The sequence below is a fragment of the Trachypithecus francoisi genome, unplaced genomic scaffold, assembly GCF_009764315.1.
Source record: "Trachypithecus francoisi isolate TF-2019V2 unplaced genomic scaffold, Tfra_2.0 Lachesis_group3, whole genome shotgun sequence".
NCBI lineage: Eukaryota > Metazoa > Chordata > Mammalia > Primates > Cercopithecidae > Trachypithecus > Trachypithecus francoisi.
In genome coordinates, this window is record NW_022681468.1 from 150184599 (window position 1) to 150202023 (window position 17425).

The window sequence follows — 17425 nt, forward strand, 5'->3', positions numbered from 1 at the left end:
GGGAAAATTGCCAGAGTCTGGAAAGGCAAGGTGATAGCCTGGGCAACAGAGGACACCCTGTCTCCAAAAAAGTGAAAACATTAAAACATAAGCCACATATACAATCATGCCACTTGAAATTGTAGGAAATTTGGTCTTATGCATATCATCTTACCTACTTTTCAGTCTAGACCACTTATTTGAAGGTCAGACCCACCTAAAGAAGTAGTTGGCTATTCTGTCTCATCACAACCCTATTGCAACAATTCTAAGTCTAGGATATATAAATTTCCATGGCAAAATAGCCCCTCTCTGCAAAATTAAGCCATTTGTTATTTTAGTTTGCAAAAACTACATGACATGTTAGAAGCACAAATTTAACAGATACTATTTTATTATTTACAAAATACATGGTGATCGTAAGAGAACATTTTACAAATTATAAGTGGGAAAAGTACAGGGAAAAGTAGAGACAAATGGGTTAAATAACAAGGTAACCATTTGTAATGAGCCTGTTTAGAATAAAATAGTTCTTCTTAAAAGTTAGACAAGGCCATGAGTAAGCATATCACTGTGTAAAAAATGTCAGTTACTTGGAAATATACCTCTACCAAAAAGCAGAAAAGCAATGGTAGTGCATCTAAATGTGTCCTAAATTAAATTACAGCATATACAGTTTCAGTGTTCCACAATACAACCATTGCTCTGAGGCAGGAATCTGTGAGACTTCACTGCCTAGCTCACTGAAAGAGCAAAGCCCCAGGACTAGTTAACTTCCCTACCTTCCACAAGGCTTTGTTCAGGTGACTTTGGAATGTAGTGTCAAAAACCCCATTCATTTCTGCTGCAAGCTCCCTCAGAACAGACACTGTGGCCTCATCATTGGCATTCAGAATCCGCACAAAGAATTTATTCCACAATTCACCATCTTTTAGCCTAAAAATATATAAAACCATTTCCATCAAGATTAGGCATATGAAAATTATAATTCCTTTTAGTTTAACTCAGTGGTACATTTATGCACCAAAATGGTGTAAGGTAATACCTAGAACTCTAGGGTTAGAGATCATTCAAATAGTCCTTTGAAAGCCCAGGGAAGAACTACAAGAAAGGGCTACCATAGTGGGAAAAGCCAAGATACAATGCACATAAAGGGAAAGAAGTTCTCTCATCTAAATCTATAAATTTCCTCTGTGTACTAAGGCATAGCACTTTTCTTCTACAAATAGAAGAAAAAGGAATTTTATTTTTTCCAACTTTCCTAGAGTCTAGGTCATCAAAAAGGCTACAGCTCCTTTCTCCCACCCAAGTAGTGGATCATCTTTACAATTCTCTGAGAATTGTAAGCTTGACTAAAGTAACTACTGCTTAATATGTTTGTACCTTTGCTTATTACTATTTTCTTTTGATCAGAGAAACTTCCCTTATTAGATAAGGCAGGGCTGTTAGGAAACCCCAACTGACCCTACTTGTTTCTGCTTGTGTTAGCCAGACCTGTCTGGACCATAGCCAAGTGGACATGCCTATATCCATCTTATATGTCTTACATTGTATTTCAAGCCTATTTTTAAAAGTACATGTAAGAGATAACACTGGCCAAGTTCTGAATTAAATAAAGAGAAAACTACAATTCAATTATTCAAAGAGGAAAATGGAGAAGGGGCATTAAATCTTCAACACGGATTTTTTTTTTTTAACCAAAGAATATAACAATAGGTGACAGACTGGCAAACTTATGCTGGGAACTTATTTGCTAAGCTAAGCTAAAATGGAACATAGATACTTAAGTTGTTTTTTTTTGTTTTGTTTTGTTTTGTTTTTTAGACAGAGATCTCACTCTGTTGACCAGGCTAGAGTGCAGTGGCATGATCTCAGCTCACTGCAACCTCTGCCTCCCAGGTTCTCAGGTTCAAGTGATTCTTATGCCTGAGCTTTCCAAGTAGCTCCAAGTAGCTAAGATTACAGGAATGGGCCACCACACCCGGCTAATTTTCTTGTATTTTGAGTAGAGACGGGGTTTCACCATGTTGCCCAGGCTGCTCTCAAACTCCTGACCTCAGGTGATCTGCCTCAGCCTCCCAAAGTGCTGGGATTACAGGTGTGAGCCACCATGCTTGGCCGACTTAATAATTATGAGCAGGCTTGAGGGAGTACTAAGGTTCTGACACCAAGCAGCGCTTATTAAGAGACCATTTACTTCTTCACCAGGAGATTCAGTTATCTGGTTTGGTTCTATCCACTTATTAAATAAATAATAGCCTAAAATTAGCATATAGTTTAGAAATGTAAGTCTTTTCAAGAGATGCTTATTAAATTTTGGTAATAACCGTTATTAAAAAGGAATTTAGGCCAGGCGCAGTGGCTCACATCTGTAATCCTAGCACTTTGGGAGGCTGAGGCGGGTGGATCACGAGGTCAGGAGTTCGAGACCATCCTGGCCAACATGGTGAAACCCCATCTCTACTAAAAATACAAAAATAAGCCAGGCAGGAGGCTGAGGCAGGAGAATCGCTTGAACCTGGGAGGCAGAGGTTGCAGTGAGCTGAGATTGTGCCACTGCACTCCAGCCTGGGCGACACAGCGAGACTCTACCTCAATAAATAAATAAATAAATAAATAAATAAATAGGAATTTAAGGCTAACACCAATTGGTTAGAAAATTATTCTCATGAAATGTTTATTTTCACATATCTAAACAGGGAAGCTTCCATACTATAGCTGTAGTCTGGAAGATACAGCTACCTTCAGAATGAGGTCCTGAAGTCTGAATAGTTTTGAATCTTATTTTTAATGAGCAGTTCCTTTATCCTGCACTAGACGCTCTGCTGATGTTCTAATGAAAACTCGCTGAAACTACTGGAATCATGGCATTTGGATTAAAAAAACTAAGGCTGCCAAAGCAGAGATAGCACCCAAGAGAAACAGAAAATTACAGGGACGGGCAGGGACCCTGAAATTCATCAATACTTACTCAGAAATATTTTGGTTAAGTTTCCAGAAGGACCCATCCCAGAAGACCTGTAGGTGTTCCTTGAACAATAGTAAATGTGCTAAATCTGCTATACCAAACAGGTCTACCTGAAATCACAAAAAGCACCATCAGCTAAAATAATTCTCTGCCTCTACCATGGCAGCTTATTTCGGTAGGAAGTTGAAAGGTATTACAGTGCTTAACTAAGTTTATTTTATGACATACATTTTAGTAGACTGTTCCTCACCCTTACAGTAAAGGGAGAAGCTCTCCAAAGAAATGATCAATAGAGCCAACTCTAGGAGTTCTCCTTAAGAACAAAAGATGAAATATTTGGACTATCACATTCAAATCTGTAGACCTACTGAGTTTGCATGAACTCCAACTGTGATCTAAATGGGGTCCACATGATTAGTTCAGGTTTGTGCTACATATTCAATCAGCAAATGTCTTATGTCTAAAGCTAAGTTAGAAGGAATTTCTGCATATAACGCCACCATACAAAAGACTACGTTTGTGCTAATGTTCTTTTTATATACATTACTTCATTTACTCCTCACAACAATTCTGATAAACACACAGCAGAGACTGTTATCCCTTTTTTACAGAGAAGATCACAGAAAATGGCTTATAAAAGATTACATGGGTGGTAGGCAGTAGGAATGGCCCTGGCACTTGGTTACAGTTAGTCATGTGTTTACACGTGTATGTGTATATTCTTCAATGCTGTAACACAAAAATGTTACATTTTACTTGACTTGGTGATATTTGAAAACTAGGTCATCTACTCTGGGAGAGTCAATATCAGTAAACACTAGCTTTTATAACTTTTCTAGATAATAAAGAGATTTTTTTTTTTTTTTTTTGAGACGGAGTCTGGCTATGTCGCCCAGGCTGGAGTGCGGTGGCCGGATCTCAGCTCACTGCAAGCTCTGCCTCCCAGGTTCACGCCACTCTCCTGCCTCCGCCTCCCAAGTAGCTGGGACTACAGGCGCCCGCCTCGTCGCCCAGCTAGTTTTTTGTATTCTTTAGTAGAGACGGGGTTTCATCGTATTAGCCAGGATGGTCTCGATCTCCTGACCTTGTGATCCGCCCGTCTCGGCCTCCCAAAGTGCTGGGATTACAGGCTTGAGCCACCGCGCCCGGCCAATAATAAAGAGATTAAGAAACCCTCTCCATATTTGCTCAGGCTTGTTTTACACTTACCTGGTAGGGAGAAGAACAGTTAGCCAGGATCTTTTGTCCTTCCAGGATCTGTACAGTCCGAAAGCCGCTGAGGGTAAAAACATCTAGCTGTACCCTAAGGTCAACACTGCAGGAAAAGTCCACTATCTTCAAAGCTTGATTGTTCTCATTACAATCATAGGGATCGTGGATTCTGAGCCCAGATTTAAGAGAAGGAGATAATAAAAATAGGCCATGAAAGAAGCTGCATAGCTGGTCTTTAAAAAAAAAAAAATAAATACCTTGAGTACATCTTAGCTATGCCGACAACTCCCTCCAGTGGTTAATTTTGAAAATGCACCTGTAAGACTCACAGTAGTGGCAGTGTCCACCCAATGCGGAAGGAATGTCACCAGTTTGGTGACACAAAGTATATTTCAATCACCATGCATGGCCACCATTAAACATTTATCAAGCTTCCATATTATATAAAGTAAGTATGGAAGCAGAGCACAGGCTTCTTCCCTGTACTGTACACATTAACACATACAATTGCAATGATTTATACACTGACAGGAATTATGATGGAGGAAATTAAAATTTTATAGGTGTCATAGCCTTTCTTGTTTACTATTCCAGATAGGCTTTCCAGGTATTGTTCAGATTCTTCCTTCCAGAGTTTAATGGAAAACAATGCAAGTGTGTTTTATAAAGTCCTACCTATATTGTAAAACACCATATATTTTATCTTACTCTTATTCATAATTCCAGTTCTTATTTACTTAAAAAACCTTTATAATACTAATTAATTATCAATTAATTTTGTTTTTCTTGGGTTTATCTATCCTAATAATGCTATTCTCCATGGAGACATGGAACTGTTTATAAATGAAATGAGTGGGTTTTCATGTGTTCCTTTTGTCTCTGTTTTTCTCAATTAGTTCCCTCAAACTCCTGATATTGGTGCAATATTCCTAAATACAGGCTTTAACTACTCCAATTACATACCTCCACAGCACAGAATGATCTATGTATTTTACTTTAAAATTGACAATTGCTCCCATTTTCCCTTGGCACAAGATCCAACTTTTTTGGTCACCATTAAACTATACTATAATTAAAAAAAATATATATATATATATAGTACATATAGTTACAATCATAGGGATTGTGGATTCTGATATATAAAAAATATGTGTATTATATATATATATATATAATATGTGTGTGCATGTGTGTGTTTTGTTTGGTTCTTAGACAAGCTCTCACTCTGTCACTGAGGCTGGAGTACAGTGGTGCGATCTCAGCTCACTGCAGTCTCTGCCTCCTGGGTTCAAGCGATCCTCCCATCCCAGCCTCCTAAGTAGCTGGGACTACAGGTGTGTGCCACCACGCCTGGCTAATTTCTTAAATTTTTTTGTAGAGATGAGGTCTCATTATATTGCCCAGGCTGGTCTTGACCGCCTAGGCTCAAGTGATCCTCTGCCTTGGTCTCCCAAGGTGCTGGCATTACAGATGTGAGACACCATGCCCAGTGTAATTGTAAAATATTTATACAAATTTGGAGGCATAGGAAAAAATGCTTCATAGATTAATAAAAAGAAGCATGTACGAAGGTGTCCTAGTCCTCTAATCAGCTACTAACTCACTATACTTTGGGTAGGACATTCCATTTTTTTGGATCTCATTTTCCTCACAAAAAATATGTAGAAACTAAAGTAAGCAACTAAACTAAGCAATTTCAAAAGGTTCTTTCTGGCTTTTATTTTTGTAGAGATGGGGTCTTGCTATGTTGACCAGGCTGGTCTTGAACTCCTGGCCTCAAGAGATCCTCCTGCCTTTGCCTCTCAAAGTGCTGGGACTGCAGAAGTGAACCACCGCATCTAGCCCTTTCTGGCTTTTGTTCTTTTGTTTTGAGATGGAGTCTTGCTCTGTCGCCCAGGCTGGAGGGCAGTGGTGCGATCTCGGCTCACTGCAAGCTCCACCTCCTGGGTTCACGCCATTCTCCTGCCTCAGCCTCCCGAGTAGCTGGGACTATGGGCACCTGCCACCAGGCCTGGCTAATGTTTGTATTTTTAGTAGAGATGGGGTTTCACCGTGTTAGCCAGGATGGTCTCGATCTCCTGACCTCATGATCTGCCCGCCTCAGCCTCCCAAAGTGCTGGGATTATAGGTGTGAGCCACCACTCCCGGCCTCTGGCTTTTTTTTTTGAGACGGAGTTTTGCTCTTGTTGCCCAGGCTAGAGTGCAATGGTACGATCTCGACCCACTGCAACCTCTGCCTCCTGGGTTCAAGCAATTCTCCTGCCTCAGCCTCCTAAGTAGCTGGGATTACAGGTATGCACCACCACGCCTGGCTAATTTTGTATTTTTAGTAGAGATGGGGTTTCTCCATGTTGTTCAGGCTGGTCTGACCTCAGGTGATCTGCCCGCCTCGGCCTCCAAAAGTGCTGCGATTACAGGCATGAGCCACTGTGCTCGGCCCCTTTCTAGCTTTAAATTCCTTATGAATCTATGTGAAATTTCTGATTAAATTTGATAAGCAGTGACAAAGTAAAAAGCAATGCCTCTTTAATACTATGTACTTTCCTAGAGCCTCTGGTGGCTGAGAGAAGGGTTATCGTACTCCATAGACCACAAATGCCTAATTCTAAAAGGCTTAGAAAATACCTCTGCTTTCAATTTCCATAGCCCTGGGAATTTCAGCGCTGTCATTTTAATGTTGTTAAGTAGAGTGAAAATATACCAGGGGTTCTCATATTTGGAAATTTTGGGGGATTTTTGGTGGTCACAATGGCTTAGGGGATTGTTACCTGCACTTAATTGGGTGGGTGGGGGGAATAGGAATATAAAACATCCTGCATTGCTTGGAACATACCTGCACAAAGAATTGTCTCATCCAAAATACTTATGGTGCCCTGGATGAGAAATGCTGCTACATTATGTCTGGGAAAGACTTTGACTCTGCTATCTCAGGGGAGAAGGTGGGATTCTCTAGTTCTTTTGGTTACAATCACAGGAACACATTGAGGGTTGTTTTAATTTCCATGTTAACTATAATTTAGAGTCTAATTCAATCTCTTCTTATACATTAAGTAGTCAGAAGAAATGTAAAGAATAAGTCCAGCTATTAGTATATACCAGTGGCCTCAGAAACCAAGTTAACACCTCACCCAAGACATCTGGTTGGGCAGACAAAGCATCTTTAAACCAGGTTGCTTTTACTCAAATACTATAACACCAATGATCACTAAAAGAACGTAGTAGTCCTCTAGTGCTTTTCACAAAGCAAAAATGTTGGACTGTTTTTGCCTAATTAATGCCTGAATGTGATCTATATTTTCTCAGTTCTTAGTATTCATTTATTATTTCCTGCTCTGTGCTCACCCCTTGAACCTGATGGACACACTGGGTTTAATTTGAACACTAAGCCCCATTCCTTGGCATAGTTTGTATTTGAACTCTGGTTTTACCCACTTCTCTTGGCTAACATGTCAGTTAGGCCTGACTTAAGCTTTGGTCTATGAAACTGAGCAGTGCCTTGATTTTGCTGGCATCCTCGCTAGATTGGCACGGGTCCCACTCAAAGAATGACTAAACAGTCCACTTTATATTCCTCAAAATATTCATATTTTATATCTTGTCTTGATGTATATCATCACAATACTCAGTGATTAATTATTTTGTCTGACTTAGTCTATATCCTCAATGTGTTTATTTCTTTGAATTATTTTAAATTATTCTCAATGATTTTTTACTTTTAGGTAAATATTCTCTTAACATAATGTGTTCCTCCATATGGCATTTTTCAAAATGCTTTAAAAACTGGCAACTTGGCCGGGTGCAGTGGCTCACGCCTATAATCCCAGCACTTCGGGAGGCTGAGGTGGGCAGATCACTTGAGGTCAGAAGTTTGAGACCAGCCTGGGCAACATGGCAAAACCTCATCTCTACCGAGAAATACAAAAATTTAGCTGCGCGTAGTGGTGCGCGCCTGTGGTCCCAGCTACTAGCAAGGTTAAGATGGGAGAATCGTTTGAACCTGGGAGGAGGAGGCTGCAGTGAGCCGAGATCATGCCACTGTACTCCAACCTAGGTGACAGAGTGAGAACCTCTCCTCAAAAAAGAGAAAAAAAAAGTGGCAACTATCCATGTTTTAAGAGAAAGCTGATAGAATTATAACAATGAAAAGGACCAACCTGTTTCTGAGAATCAGACTCCTTGGACTCAAGTCACCATGGACTATTTCTGCTTTGTGTAGCTTCTCCACTATTGTCAAAAGGTTATAAATAATCAACACTGCTATTTCATGGGTAATATATTCACTGTGTTGGAGAAGATCCTGGAAATTGAAGGACAGAAAACTCACTATTTCTCAAGTGTGGCAGATTGTAGTTATACTCAATACCTTGGTAACTGATGCTTTGTAGTCTTCCTTGTTCTCTACTGGAACACAGGCACCTCTGTAGACTGAGTCTATGTCCCAGTTTTAATAATACTGCAATCTCCCATAAGATTGTTTGTAAGGATTTAATGACATAATGATGAATGGCATCAAGAGTGAGCTTGGCCCAAAATAGGTACTTAATAAATGTTTTAAAATACCCTCATTCCAACCGTTTTTGAGAATTTATATTATCATCAAAATCTGTAGCAAACCTTAAGAAGAAACCAAAGAGTAAAATGACATATTGTGTCTGGGTTTAAAAAATTATCCAGTGGGGGTAGCATAGCTAAAATAAGAGTGGCCATGAGCTAAGATTATCATAGATCACTAGTTCATGGGAGTTCATTGTACAATTCTACTTTTATTTATGCTTGACAACTGACCAAAAAAAGTTAAAAAAAAATCAAAGAGATCTTTGGTCAAAATAACTTGAGAAAATGATCAATGCTTTTAACTTATAATTGAATTGGTCTATTTCTAGAAGATTGATAGATTTTGTACTAAATTCCTATGAGAAATGGAGCACAAATCTCTCTACTTGAGGACTTTAAATTATGTTTTTAGTATTACAAACCTGAAGGGTGAAGCAGTTTATATATTGGTGCCAAACAATACAGCCATCTTGGTATAGATAACAGCTGCACAAATGATCAAAGGCCTCATTTAAACGTTCCTTTAACTTGAGGTTGATATAAAAGTCCCATGGGACAGGTTGAGACGACACCTGTAAGATATTTTATTTTAAAAATTAAATTCAATTAAGTATATGGTTCTGGCTGGCAGGTTGAAACACATTCCTTCCAGCCCTTCTGATAGAGAAATAATAAAGAGTTATTTTTAAAGGCATAAATCTACTATAAAAGACACAATAGCAACAAATTCTGGAAAGAGAATAAGCTGGAAAGAGAAGAGGAGGTAACAATCCAGTTAGAATAAAAACTGATTTTGGCAGAGGAGAAAGCTGAGCTACATTTACACTACAAGGCTATTTCCCTATAGTATATAACTGCCAGCACCAATTGCCCATGGAAGTGAGGCTGAGGGTGGAGCTAAGACAGGAGTGACTGAATCCCATTTAAGAGGAAGGTAGGCCTAGTGCAGTGGCTCATGCCTGTAATCCCAGCACTCTGGGTGGCTGAGGCATGTGGATCACCTGACATCAGGATTTCAAGACCAGCCTGACCAACATGATGAAACCCTGTCTCTACTAAAAATACAAAAATTAGCTGGGTTTTTGGTGGCGGGTGCCTGTAATCCCAGCTACACGGGAGGCTGAGGCAGGAGAATTGCTTGACCCTGGGAGGCAGAGGCTGCAGTGAGCCAAGATCGTGCCATTGCACTCCAGTCTGGGTGACAAGAGCAAAAGTCCGTCTCAAAAAAAGAGGAAGGTAGACCCCAGCTTCCCTCCTCTGCTCCCATAGCCCAGCCCAGCAACTACCTCTCCCCTATTCTCGAAGACCAGAAGTTTATTACCTAGTGAGTATAAAACAGAAGGGCTCTGGACTACAGAGCACTAGGCACCACTGAGGGGCGTAGAAATAACATGGAAAACAGGGAAAAGTGTATATATCGGATGTTATATATGCAGCGGTTAAGATGTTAAGATGTACCTCCCTGCCCTTCCATGCTTCAGACCAATTTCCTTACTCAGCTTTCAGAAAGCTAGAAGCCAGGCTTATATGCTCCAGGCAGAAAATCAGAAGTCTTCTCTGAGGGAGAAGACTTCTCTGATCAGCTCAAGAGAAAAGATCTAAATATTGGAGGGTTTTCCAATAAAATGGCCAAGCTAGATCATCCTACGTTGAGGTCCACAGCTGTCAAGGTCTTTCCATATACACAACTACTTTCAATTAGCTTTCAGTGTCCCATACTTAAATATGAATAGAGAGTCAGAGACTTGAAGAAAGCCTGTAGTGTGAAAGAGATCAAAACAGACAAAAAACAAAAAACAAAAACAAAAAACAAAAAACAAGAAGAAACAGATGACAAAGGGAGAAAAAAAAGTTAAAGTATCATTAGTATCTTCAGAAAGATAAGGAATATTCTCTTTGAAATAAAGAATAGAATGCTACAAAGAAAATTCTGAGAATAAAAAAAAGAGCTCTTGAAAATTAAATATAGAAATAAAAACCTAGTAAAAAGACCAAAAATATTAAGCTGATAAAATACTCAGAAAGTAAAAAGAAAAAGAGAAAACATAGGAGAAAAAAAGTTAAATTTTTAGAGGTTCTGTCCAAAAGATGCCATATGCACCTCTAATAAAAGGAATTAGAGAATAAGAGAACAGAGGAAACTGAGGGGAAAAAATAATTTTTCCATTGAAGAAAATTTCTCAGAACTGAGGGAACTGACAGATTGAAATGGCCATTGAGTATCTAACACATAAGTGACAACAAACTTATGAAAAGGCATGTCATTGTGACCTTTCAGAATAGTGGGGACAAGAATAAGATCCTATAAGGATCCAGAAAGAGGGAAAAATAACTTCACAAAGCTTTGAGACTCAGAATGGCAAAAAAATTCAAAAGCAAAGTTAGATGCCTGTAATCCAGTTCTTTGGGAGGTCAAGGTGGGAGGATTGATTGAGTCATGAATTCAAGACCAGCCTAGGCAACACAGGGAGGCCCTCATCTCTACAAAAAATAATTAGCTGGGAGTGGTGGCGTGCATCTACAGTCCCAGCTATTCCAGAGGCTGAGGTGGGAGGATTGCTTGAGCTCAAGAGGTTGAGGCTGCAGTGAGCCGTGATCATGCCACTGCACTCCAGCCTGGATGACAGAGAGAGACCCCGTCCTTAAAAAAAAAAAGGATAAAAAGAAACTAGGTATCCAATATAAGAAAAAGGTAATGTGAATACCTAGGATGATAATAAATGGAAATTCCAAGGTGACTGTGGGTGGTGATTGTGTGAAAGTTAATGTATAACTTGTCCAAACTGGAGCAGGCCAGAAACTATCAGCAGAGATTTCCTCAAAAAAATGAAACTGAAAGGATACTTAATATATTTGGACATATTGAGAGAGATTATTAGAAAGATGTGATGGTACCATGAGGACAGTTATTGCTTCAATCCATATTATTTACAAAGTAACTGAAATTACAAAGAATCAGTCCCACCTTTATTATGGTTAATTCTGCAGAGTTTCTTGGTGCCACCCAGAATAACTTGTAATCTTCACATATTAGGTATTCTCGTTTAATGCAGTAATCCTCATTACCTGTTGATAAAGTTTGATTCCATTTAAAAATCACTGTGAACATATACAGCCCTCTAGCTTTTACCTCCTGGTTTAAGGAACAGAGGCACTGGTATATTTGCCAGTTAGTAGTATCTAGAATACTTTTAAAAATAATTTGTTAAAAATTGTAAGAGAAGACATAATTCCTATTATTAAGACATGAAGTTACTGATGTGTCATCCTCTATATTGCTTTTTAAAAAAATACAATCTAGGAATATTTACACTGCTCAAGCATCAAGCTTAAGTACAAATAATCACTTATTTGTATACTGTCATACACCAGAGGACATGCGTTCAATGGTACTTACCTAATTCAATTTCCTTCTCAATTTCCAACTTGGGCATTGGTCTGTCTTCTATACACAACTCTGCAGAGGCACTTAACTCTGGTAGGGACTTCAGTAGCTGTCTGCGATACTGTGAACACCATGGTGACTGAGTAGGGTTTTCTGCCAGTGGGAGGGAAAGGTGAAAAGATATCACCAAAAAAAGAACCTAATGCTTAAACTGGACATTGTAACAGAGTAGAAGAAAAAAAATAAATAAAGGTTACACAGTCAGCACTGTTAATTTAACTACACTCACCTGTCTCAGGTGTTTATGAAACTGTGTTCACTTCGTACTAATCTATTCTAGAAATTTCACAATTTATGGCAACTTCTCTCTTTTTTTTTGAGACGGAGTCTCGCTCTGTCGCCCAGGCTGGAGTGCAGTGGCGCCATCTCGGCTCACTGCAAGCTCCGCCTCCCCAGTTCACACCATTCTCATGCCTCAGCCTCCCACGTAGCTGGGACTACAGGCGCCCGCCACCATGCCCGACTAATTTTTTGTATTTTTAGTAGAAACGGGGTTTCACTGTGTTAGCCAGGATGGTCTTGATCTCCTGACCTCGTGATCCACCCGCCTCGGCCTCCAAAGTGCTGGGATTACAGGCGTGAGCCACCGTGCCTGGTGGGCAACTTCTTTAAGAAAAACACCTAGGCTGGGCATGGTGGCTCACACCTATAATCCCAGAGAGTGGGAGGCCGAGGCAGGAGGATCCTTTGAGGCCAGGAGTTTGAGACCACCCTGGGCAACACAGTGAAACCCCACCTCTACAAAAAATACAAAAATTTGCTGCGCATGGTGGTGGTGCAGTTGTGGTCCCAGCTACTCGGGAGGCTGAGGTAGGAGGATCACCTGAGCCCAGTAAGTTTGAGGCTGCAGTGAGCTATGATTGTGCCACTGCACTCCATCCTAGGTGACAGAGTGAGACCCTTCTCAAAAAAGAAGGAAAGAAAAACATACAGCTCAGTTTGCTGAGATAAACAAGTGTTCGCTAGGCATGGATATAGTGGTATGTGTGATCCTACCTGAAGTCTCATTAGTAAGTTCTAGTTTCTCAGGAATCTGAAGACATTTGATGGAGGAGGTGCTTGCAACCGAGGCAGAAGAACCAGAGAAGCCAGAGGAGTGTGTGGCTTCACGACTGTCTTCAATAATTGGGCTAAAAGAATCACAAATAAGTTAATTCTTAAAGGAATAATATACATTGGCGGCCGGGCGCGGTGGCTCACGCCTGTAATCCCAGCACTATGGGAGGCCGAGGTGGGTGGATCATGAGGTCAGGAGATCGAGATCATCTTGGCTAACACGGTGAAACCCCATCTGTACTAAAAATACAAAAAATTAGTCAGGCGTGGTGGCAGGTGCCTGTAGTCCCAGCTACTAGGAAGACTGAGGCAGGAGAAAGTGAACCCGGGAGGCAAAGCTTGCAGTGAGCCGAGATGGCGCCACTGCACTCCAGCTTGGGTGACAGAGTGAGGCTCCGTCTCGAAAAAAAAAAAAAAAGGAATAATATATATCAACTTTGTTATAATTTCATAAATTCTTAATGTATATATATATATATATATATTTTTTTTTTTTTTGAGACAGAGTTTTGCTCGTCACCCAGGTTGGAGTGCAACTGCACGATCTTGGCTCACTGCAACCTCCGCCTCCCGGGTTCAAGTGATTCTGTCTCAGCCTCCTGAGTAGCTGGGATTACAGGCACCTGCCACCATGCCCAGCTAATTTTTGTATTTTTAGTAGAGACAGGGTTTCACCATGTTAGTCAGGCTGGTCTTGAACTCTTGCCTTCACGTGATCCACCTGTCTCATCCTCCTAAAGTGCTGGGATTATAGGCGTGAGCCACTGCACCTAGCCTTAATCTATAAATTTTATAATTTTATGTTATACTTTTATTTTTTAATACAATTTAATAAAATTTAGGTTTAAATAATTTATAATTTGTTATCAATTTATTTGATAGTCTCTTTTTTTTTTTTTACTTTTCATTTTATTTTTGAGACAGGATCTCACTCTGTCACCCAAACTGGAGTGCAGTGGTGTGATCATGACTCACTGCAGCCTTGATTTCCTGGGCTCAAGTGATCCTCCCACCTCAGCCTCCCAAGTAGCTAAAAGGTTGTAAAACAAAAAAGCTAATTTCTGGGACTACTTGGGAGGCTGAGGTGGGAGAATCACTTGAGCCCAGGAAATGATAGCTGAGTGAGTGCTACCATGCCTAGCTGATTTTTTTTATTTTTATTAGACACAAGGTGTCACTTTGTTCCCCAGACTGGTCTTAAACTCCTGGCCTCAAGGGATCCTCCCACCTTAGCCTCCCAAAGTGCTGGGATTACAGGCAAGAGCCAATGAACTCAGCAATAATCTTACTTTTCAAGTCCATTATTGCCCCAAATCAGAATCTAGGTAACTTCCTCTAAATCTGGTGAACAAGCCATGTCCAGCATATATTTCTGGATTTACGCTTTATTTACCTATAGTAAATAAAGATATTACCTATAGTAAATATCTACTGTATATTCCATAATATTGAGAAACACTGATTAACATTGACACTTTCTTCCTCTTTATCCTTTCTCTGGACTTTTTTTAATTCAATAAGGAAAGATTAGGCAAAGAAAAGAGAAACCCAAATCATGCAGTGTGAATACATCCTAGCAAATGTGCTTAAAAGCTTATAGGGAAATTTTTTTTTTTAGTTGACCAGGCTGGTCTTCAACCCCTGGCCTCAAGTGATCTGCCCCACTCAGTCTCCCAAAGTGCTGGGATTATAGAGGTGAGCCACTGCATCTGGTCTCTCAAAATGTAGCTTTAAAAGCAAAAATTGGCAAATTAAAAAGTATTCCTAAAACTGGAATTAGTTTAAATTAGCTGACCTAAAACAAGGCTCAGACCCTGGCTGTAAGCCATTCCCTCATATCTATTCCATAGTTCATTTTCACCTCTCTATCAAAAGATACTTTTCAAAAAAACACATCTCTAGTTGCCTATTTAAAATTCACATAAGCTGGCCAGGCGCAGAGGCTCACTCCTATAATCCCAGCACTTTGAGAGGCCGAGGCAGGTGATCACCTGACGTCAGGAGTTTGAGACTAGCCTGGCCAACATGGTGAAACCCTGTCTCTACTAAAAATATAAAAATAAGCTAGTCATGGTGGTGCGCGCCTGCAGTCCCAGCTACTTGGGAGGCTGAGGCAGGAGAATCGCTTGAACCCAGGAGGCGGAGGTTGCAGTGAGCTAAGATAGCGCCATTGCACTCCAGCCTGGGGGACAGAGACCCCGTTTCAGTAAATAAATAAATAAATAAAATTAACAAAAGCTATCCTACCACTATTTTAAACTCAATATTAAAGAAAAACTAAATGCCTCCTTTTTGTCAATCATGTACACTTTGCAAAGTTTCCTCAGTGGTACAATACTCCTCTCGGACCACTTAGTTTCTTCACCATCAAAGTTTACTTTTAACCCTCACATCGAAATCAATCACTAAATCCCATTGACACTTTATCTGGGGCAGCCCTACTCTCATGTAAAGCACTTAGCACAGTACCTGGCAGTTAGTAAGAACTTGATAACTGATTACTATAACTGACAAGCACACACAGAATAAGAGAGTAAACAATCTGGTTTATAAAACCTGTAAATTCCCAATCACCTCAGCTTCTTGATGCTGAGAGTCTGACTGTAGATAGTGCCACAAGCTGCCTGCTGGTCCTCAGAGGTCTTTACATCTAGATCCTCTTCCTGTAACAGTCTCTCAGGATCAGAAGGGAGATCCTTCAAGGACATTATCTCATGAAAAGGAGTGGATACAAAACGAGCTGCTCTGGCGAAGTCACAAGTGTCTTCTGGGTTAGGACAAATTGTTACATTTCTGAAGCCTGTGATAATGGCATCCTCACTCAAGGGTTCAATTCCTGTAAATTCATCCTGAAATGAAAACCATACAAAGTTTAGCTAAAATATTTCAATACATGAAGAACTTTTTTACTGAGAGAGACACATTAGCTCAGTGACATAGGATATAGAAATAGCATATCAGAATATCTAGGCAAAGATAAAAAGGTTTTTATATCATGAACACAGTAAACTACACTTCATCCAAAAAATGTACCAGGAAGATTCTCCATATAAAGAAAAATATTGGGCAATGTTTCGTTCCTCAACAAATTTCACCTATGAAATAAAGCACAAATACTATCTTTCTTCTGGCTTTCACTTAGTAAATATTCTAATAATCTGCTATCCTCCTAGTTTTTAGGTCTTCTTCCTCTATGCTACGTACCTAATTTTTATTTATTTCTTAAAGATAACTCATATATGTCTGGTAGGATATATGCATAGCATATTTTATGCATTTAAAAAGGAGTTTTAAAACCAGTGAAAATTTAGCATTCATGATACTGTGTATTGCTCTTTCTCATGCTTTTGGATTTTTTCCTTCCTATGCTATTTAAAATTCTTTAAAAACATAATGGCCACACTGTGGGTCTATAAAAAATTAACCAACTTTCAGGTTATTCTGATTTTACTAGTTTAAAACTACTTTAAATGTACATAAATCTTTAGAAACACTTTAATTTTCTTAGGATTAATTCCTAAAAGTAGAATTATCAGGTCAAAAGGTTATAAACACTAAAGTTTATATATATTACTTAGCTGTCCTCAGAGAGATTACACTACTTTACATATTTACCTGTAGTATACAAATAGTGCCTATTTGATTTAACCCATATGGATACTAGAGATTAATTTTCTAGATCATTACCAATTTGACATATACTTTGAATTTCTGACTGAGTAACTAAAGGTGGGCGGTACATATGGAAGAAACAAAGTATAGTTAAATAAAAATAATAGGCCAGGTGCAGTGGCTGTAATCCCAGCACTTTGGGAGGCTGAGGTGGGTAGATCACCTGAGGTCAGGCGCTCGAGACCAGCCTAGCCAACATGGCAAAACCCCGTCCCTACTAAAAATACAAAAATTAGCTGGGCATGGTGGCAGGCACCTGTAATCCCAGCTACTCGGGAGGCTGAGGCAGGAGAATTGCTTGAACCCAGGGGGCGGAGGCTGTAGTGAGCTGAGATCATGCCACTACACTCCAGCCTGAGTGAAAGAGTGAAACTCAATCTCAAAAAAAAAAAAGATTTGCCCAGGTGCATTGGCTCACACCTGTAATCCCAACATTCTGGGAGGCAGGCTGAGGCGGGAGGATCACTTGAGCCCAGGAGTTTGAGACCAGCTTGAGCAACATGGCGAAACCGTGTCTCTCCAAAAAATAAAAAATTAGC

General features: G+C 39.8%; 1 protein-coding gene across 2 annotated transcripts in view; it reads right to left on the reverse strand.

Annotated features, from left to right (window-relative positions):
* Positions 1-355: 355 nt before the first annotated feature.
* Positions 356-17425, reverse strand: part of BUB1B (BUB1 mitotic checkpoint serine/threonine kinase B) — a 59627-nt gene continuing 42557 nt past the window's right edge. For both annotated transcript variants that reach the window (XM_033190593.1, XM_033190592.1), the window contains exons 15-23: positions 15789-16063; positions 13155-13288; positions 12111-12251; positions 11679-11779; positions 9136-9285; positions 8314-8456; positions 4157-4328; positions 2951-3057; positions 356-915 (exon numbers count right to left, since the gene is read on the reverse strand). In XM_033190593.1, the coding sequence (XP_033046484.1) occupies positions 720-915; positions 2951-3057; positions 4157-4328; positions 8314-8456; positions 9136-9285; positions 11679-11779; positions 12111-12251; positions 13155-13288; positions 15789-16063 (1419 nt within the window). In that variant the 3' untranslated portion in view covers positions 356-719. The remainder of the gene's footprint in view (positions 916-2950; positions 3058-4156; positions 4329-8313; positions 8457-9135; positions 9286-11678; positions 11780-12110; positions 12252-13154; positions 13289-15788; positions 16064-17425) is intronic.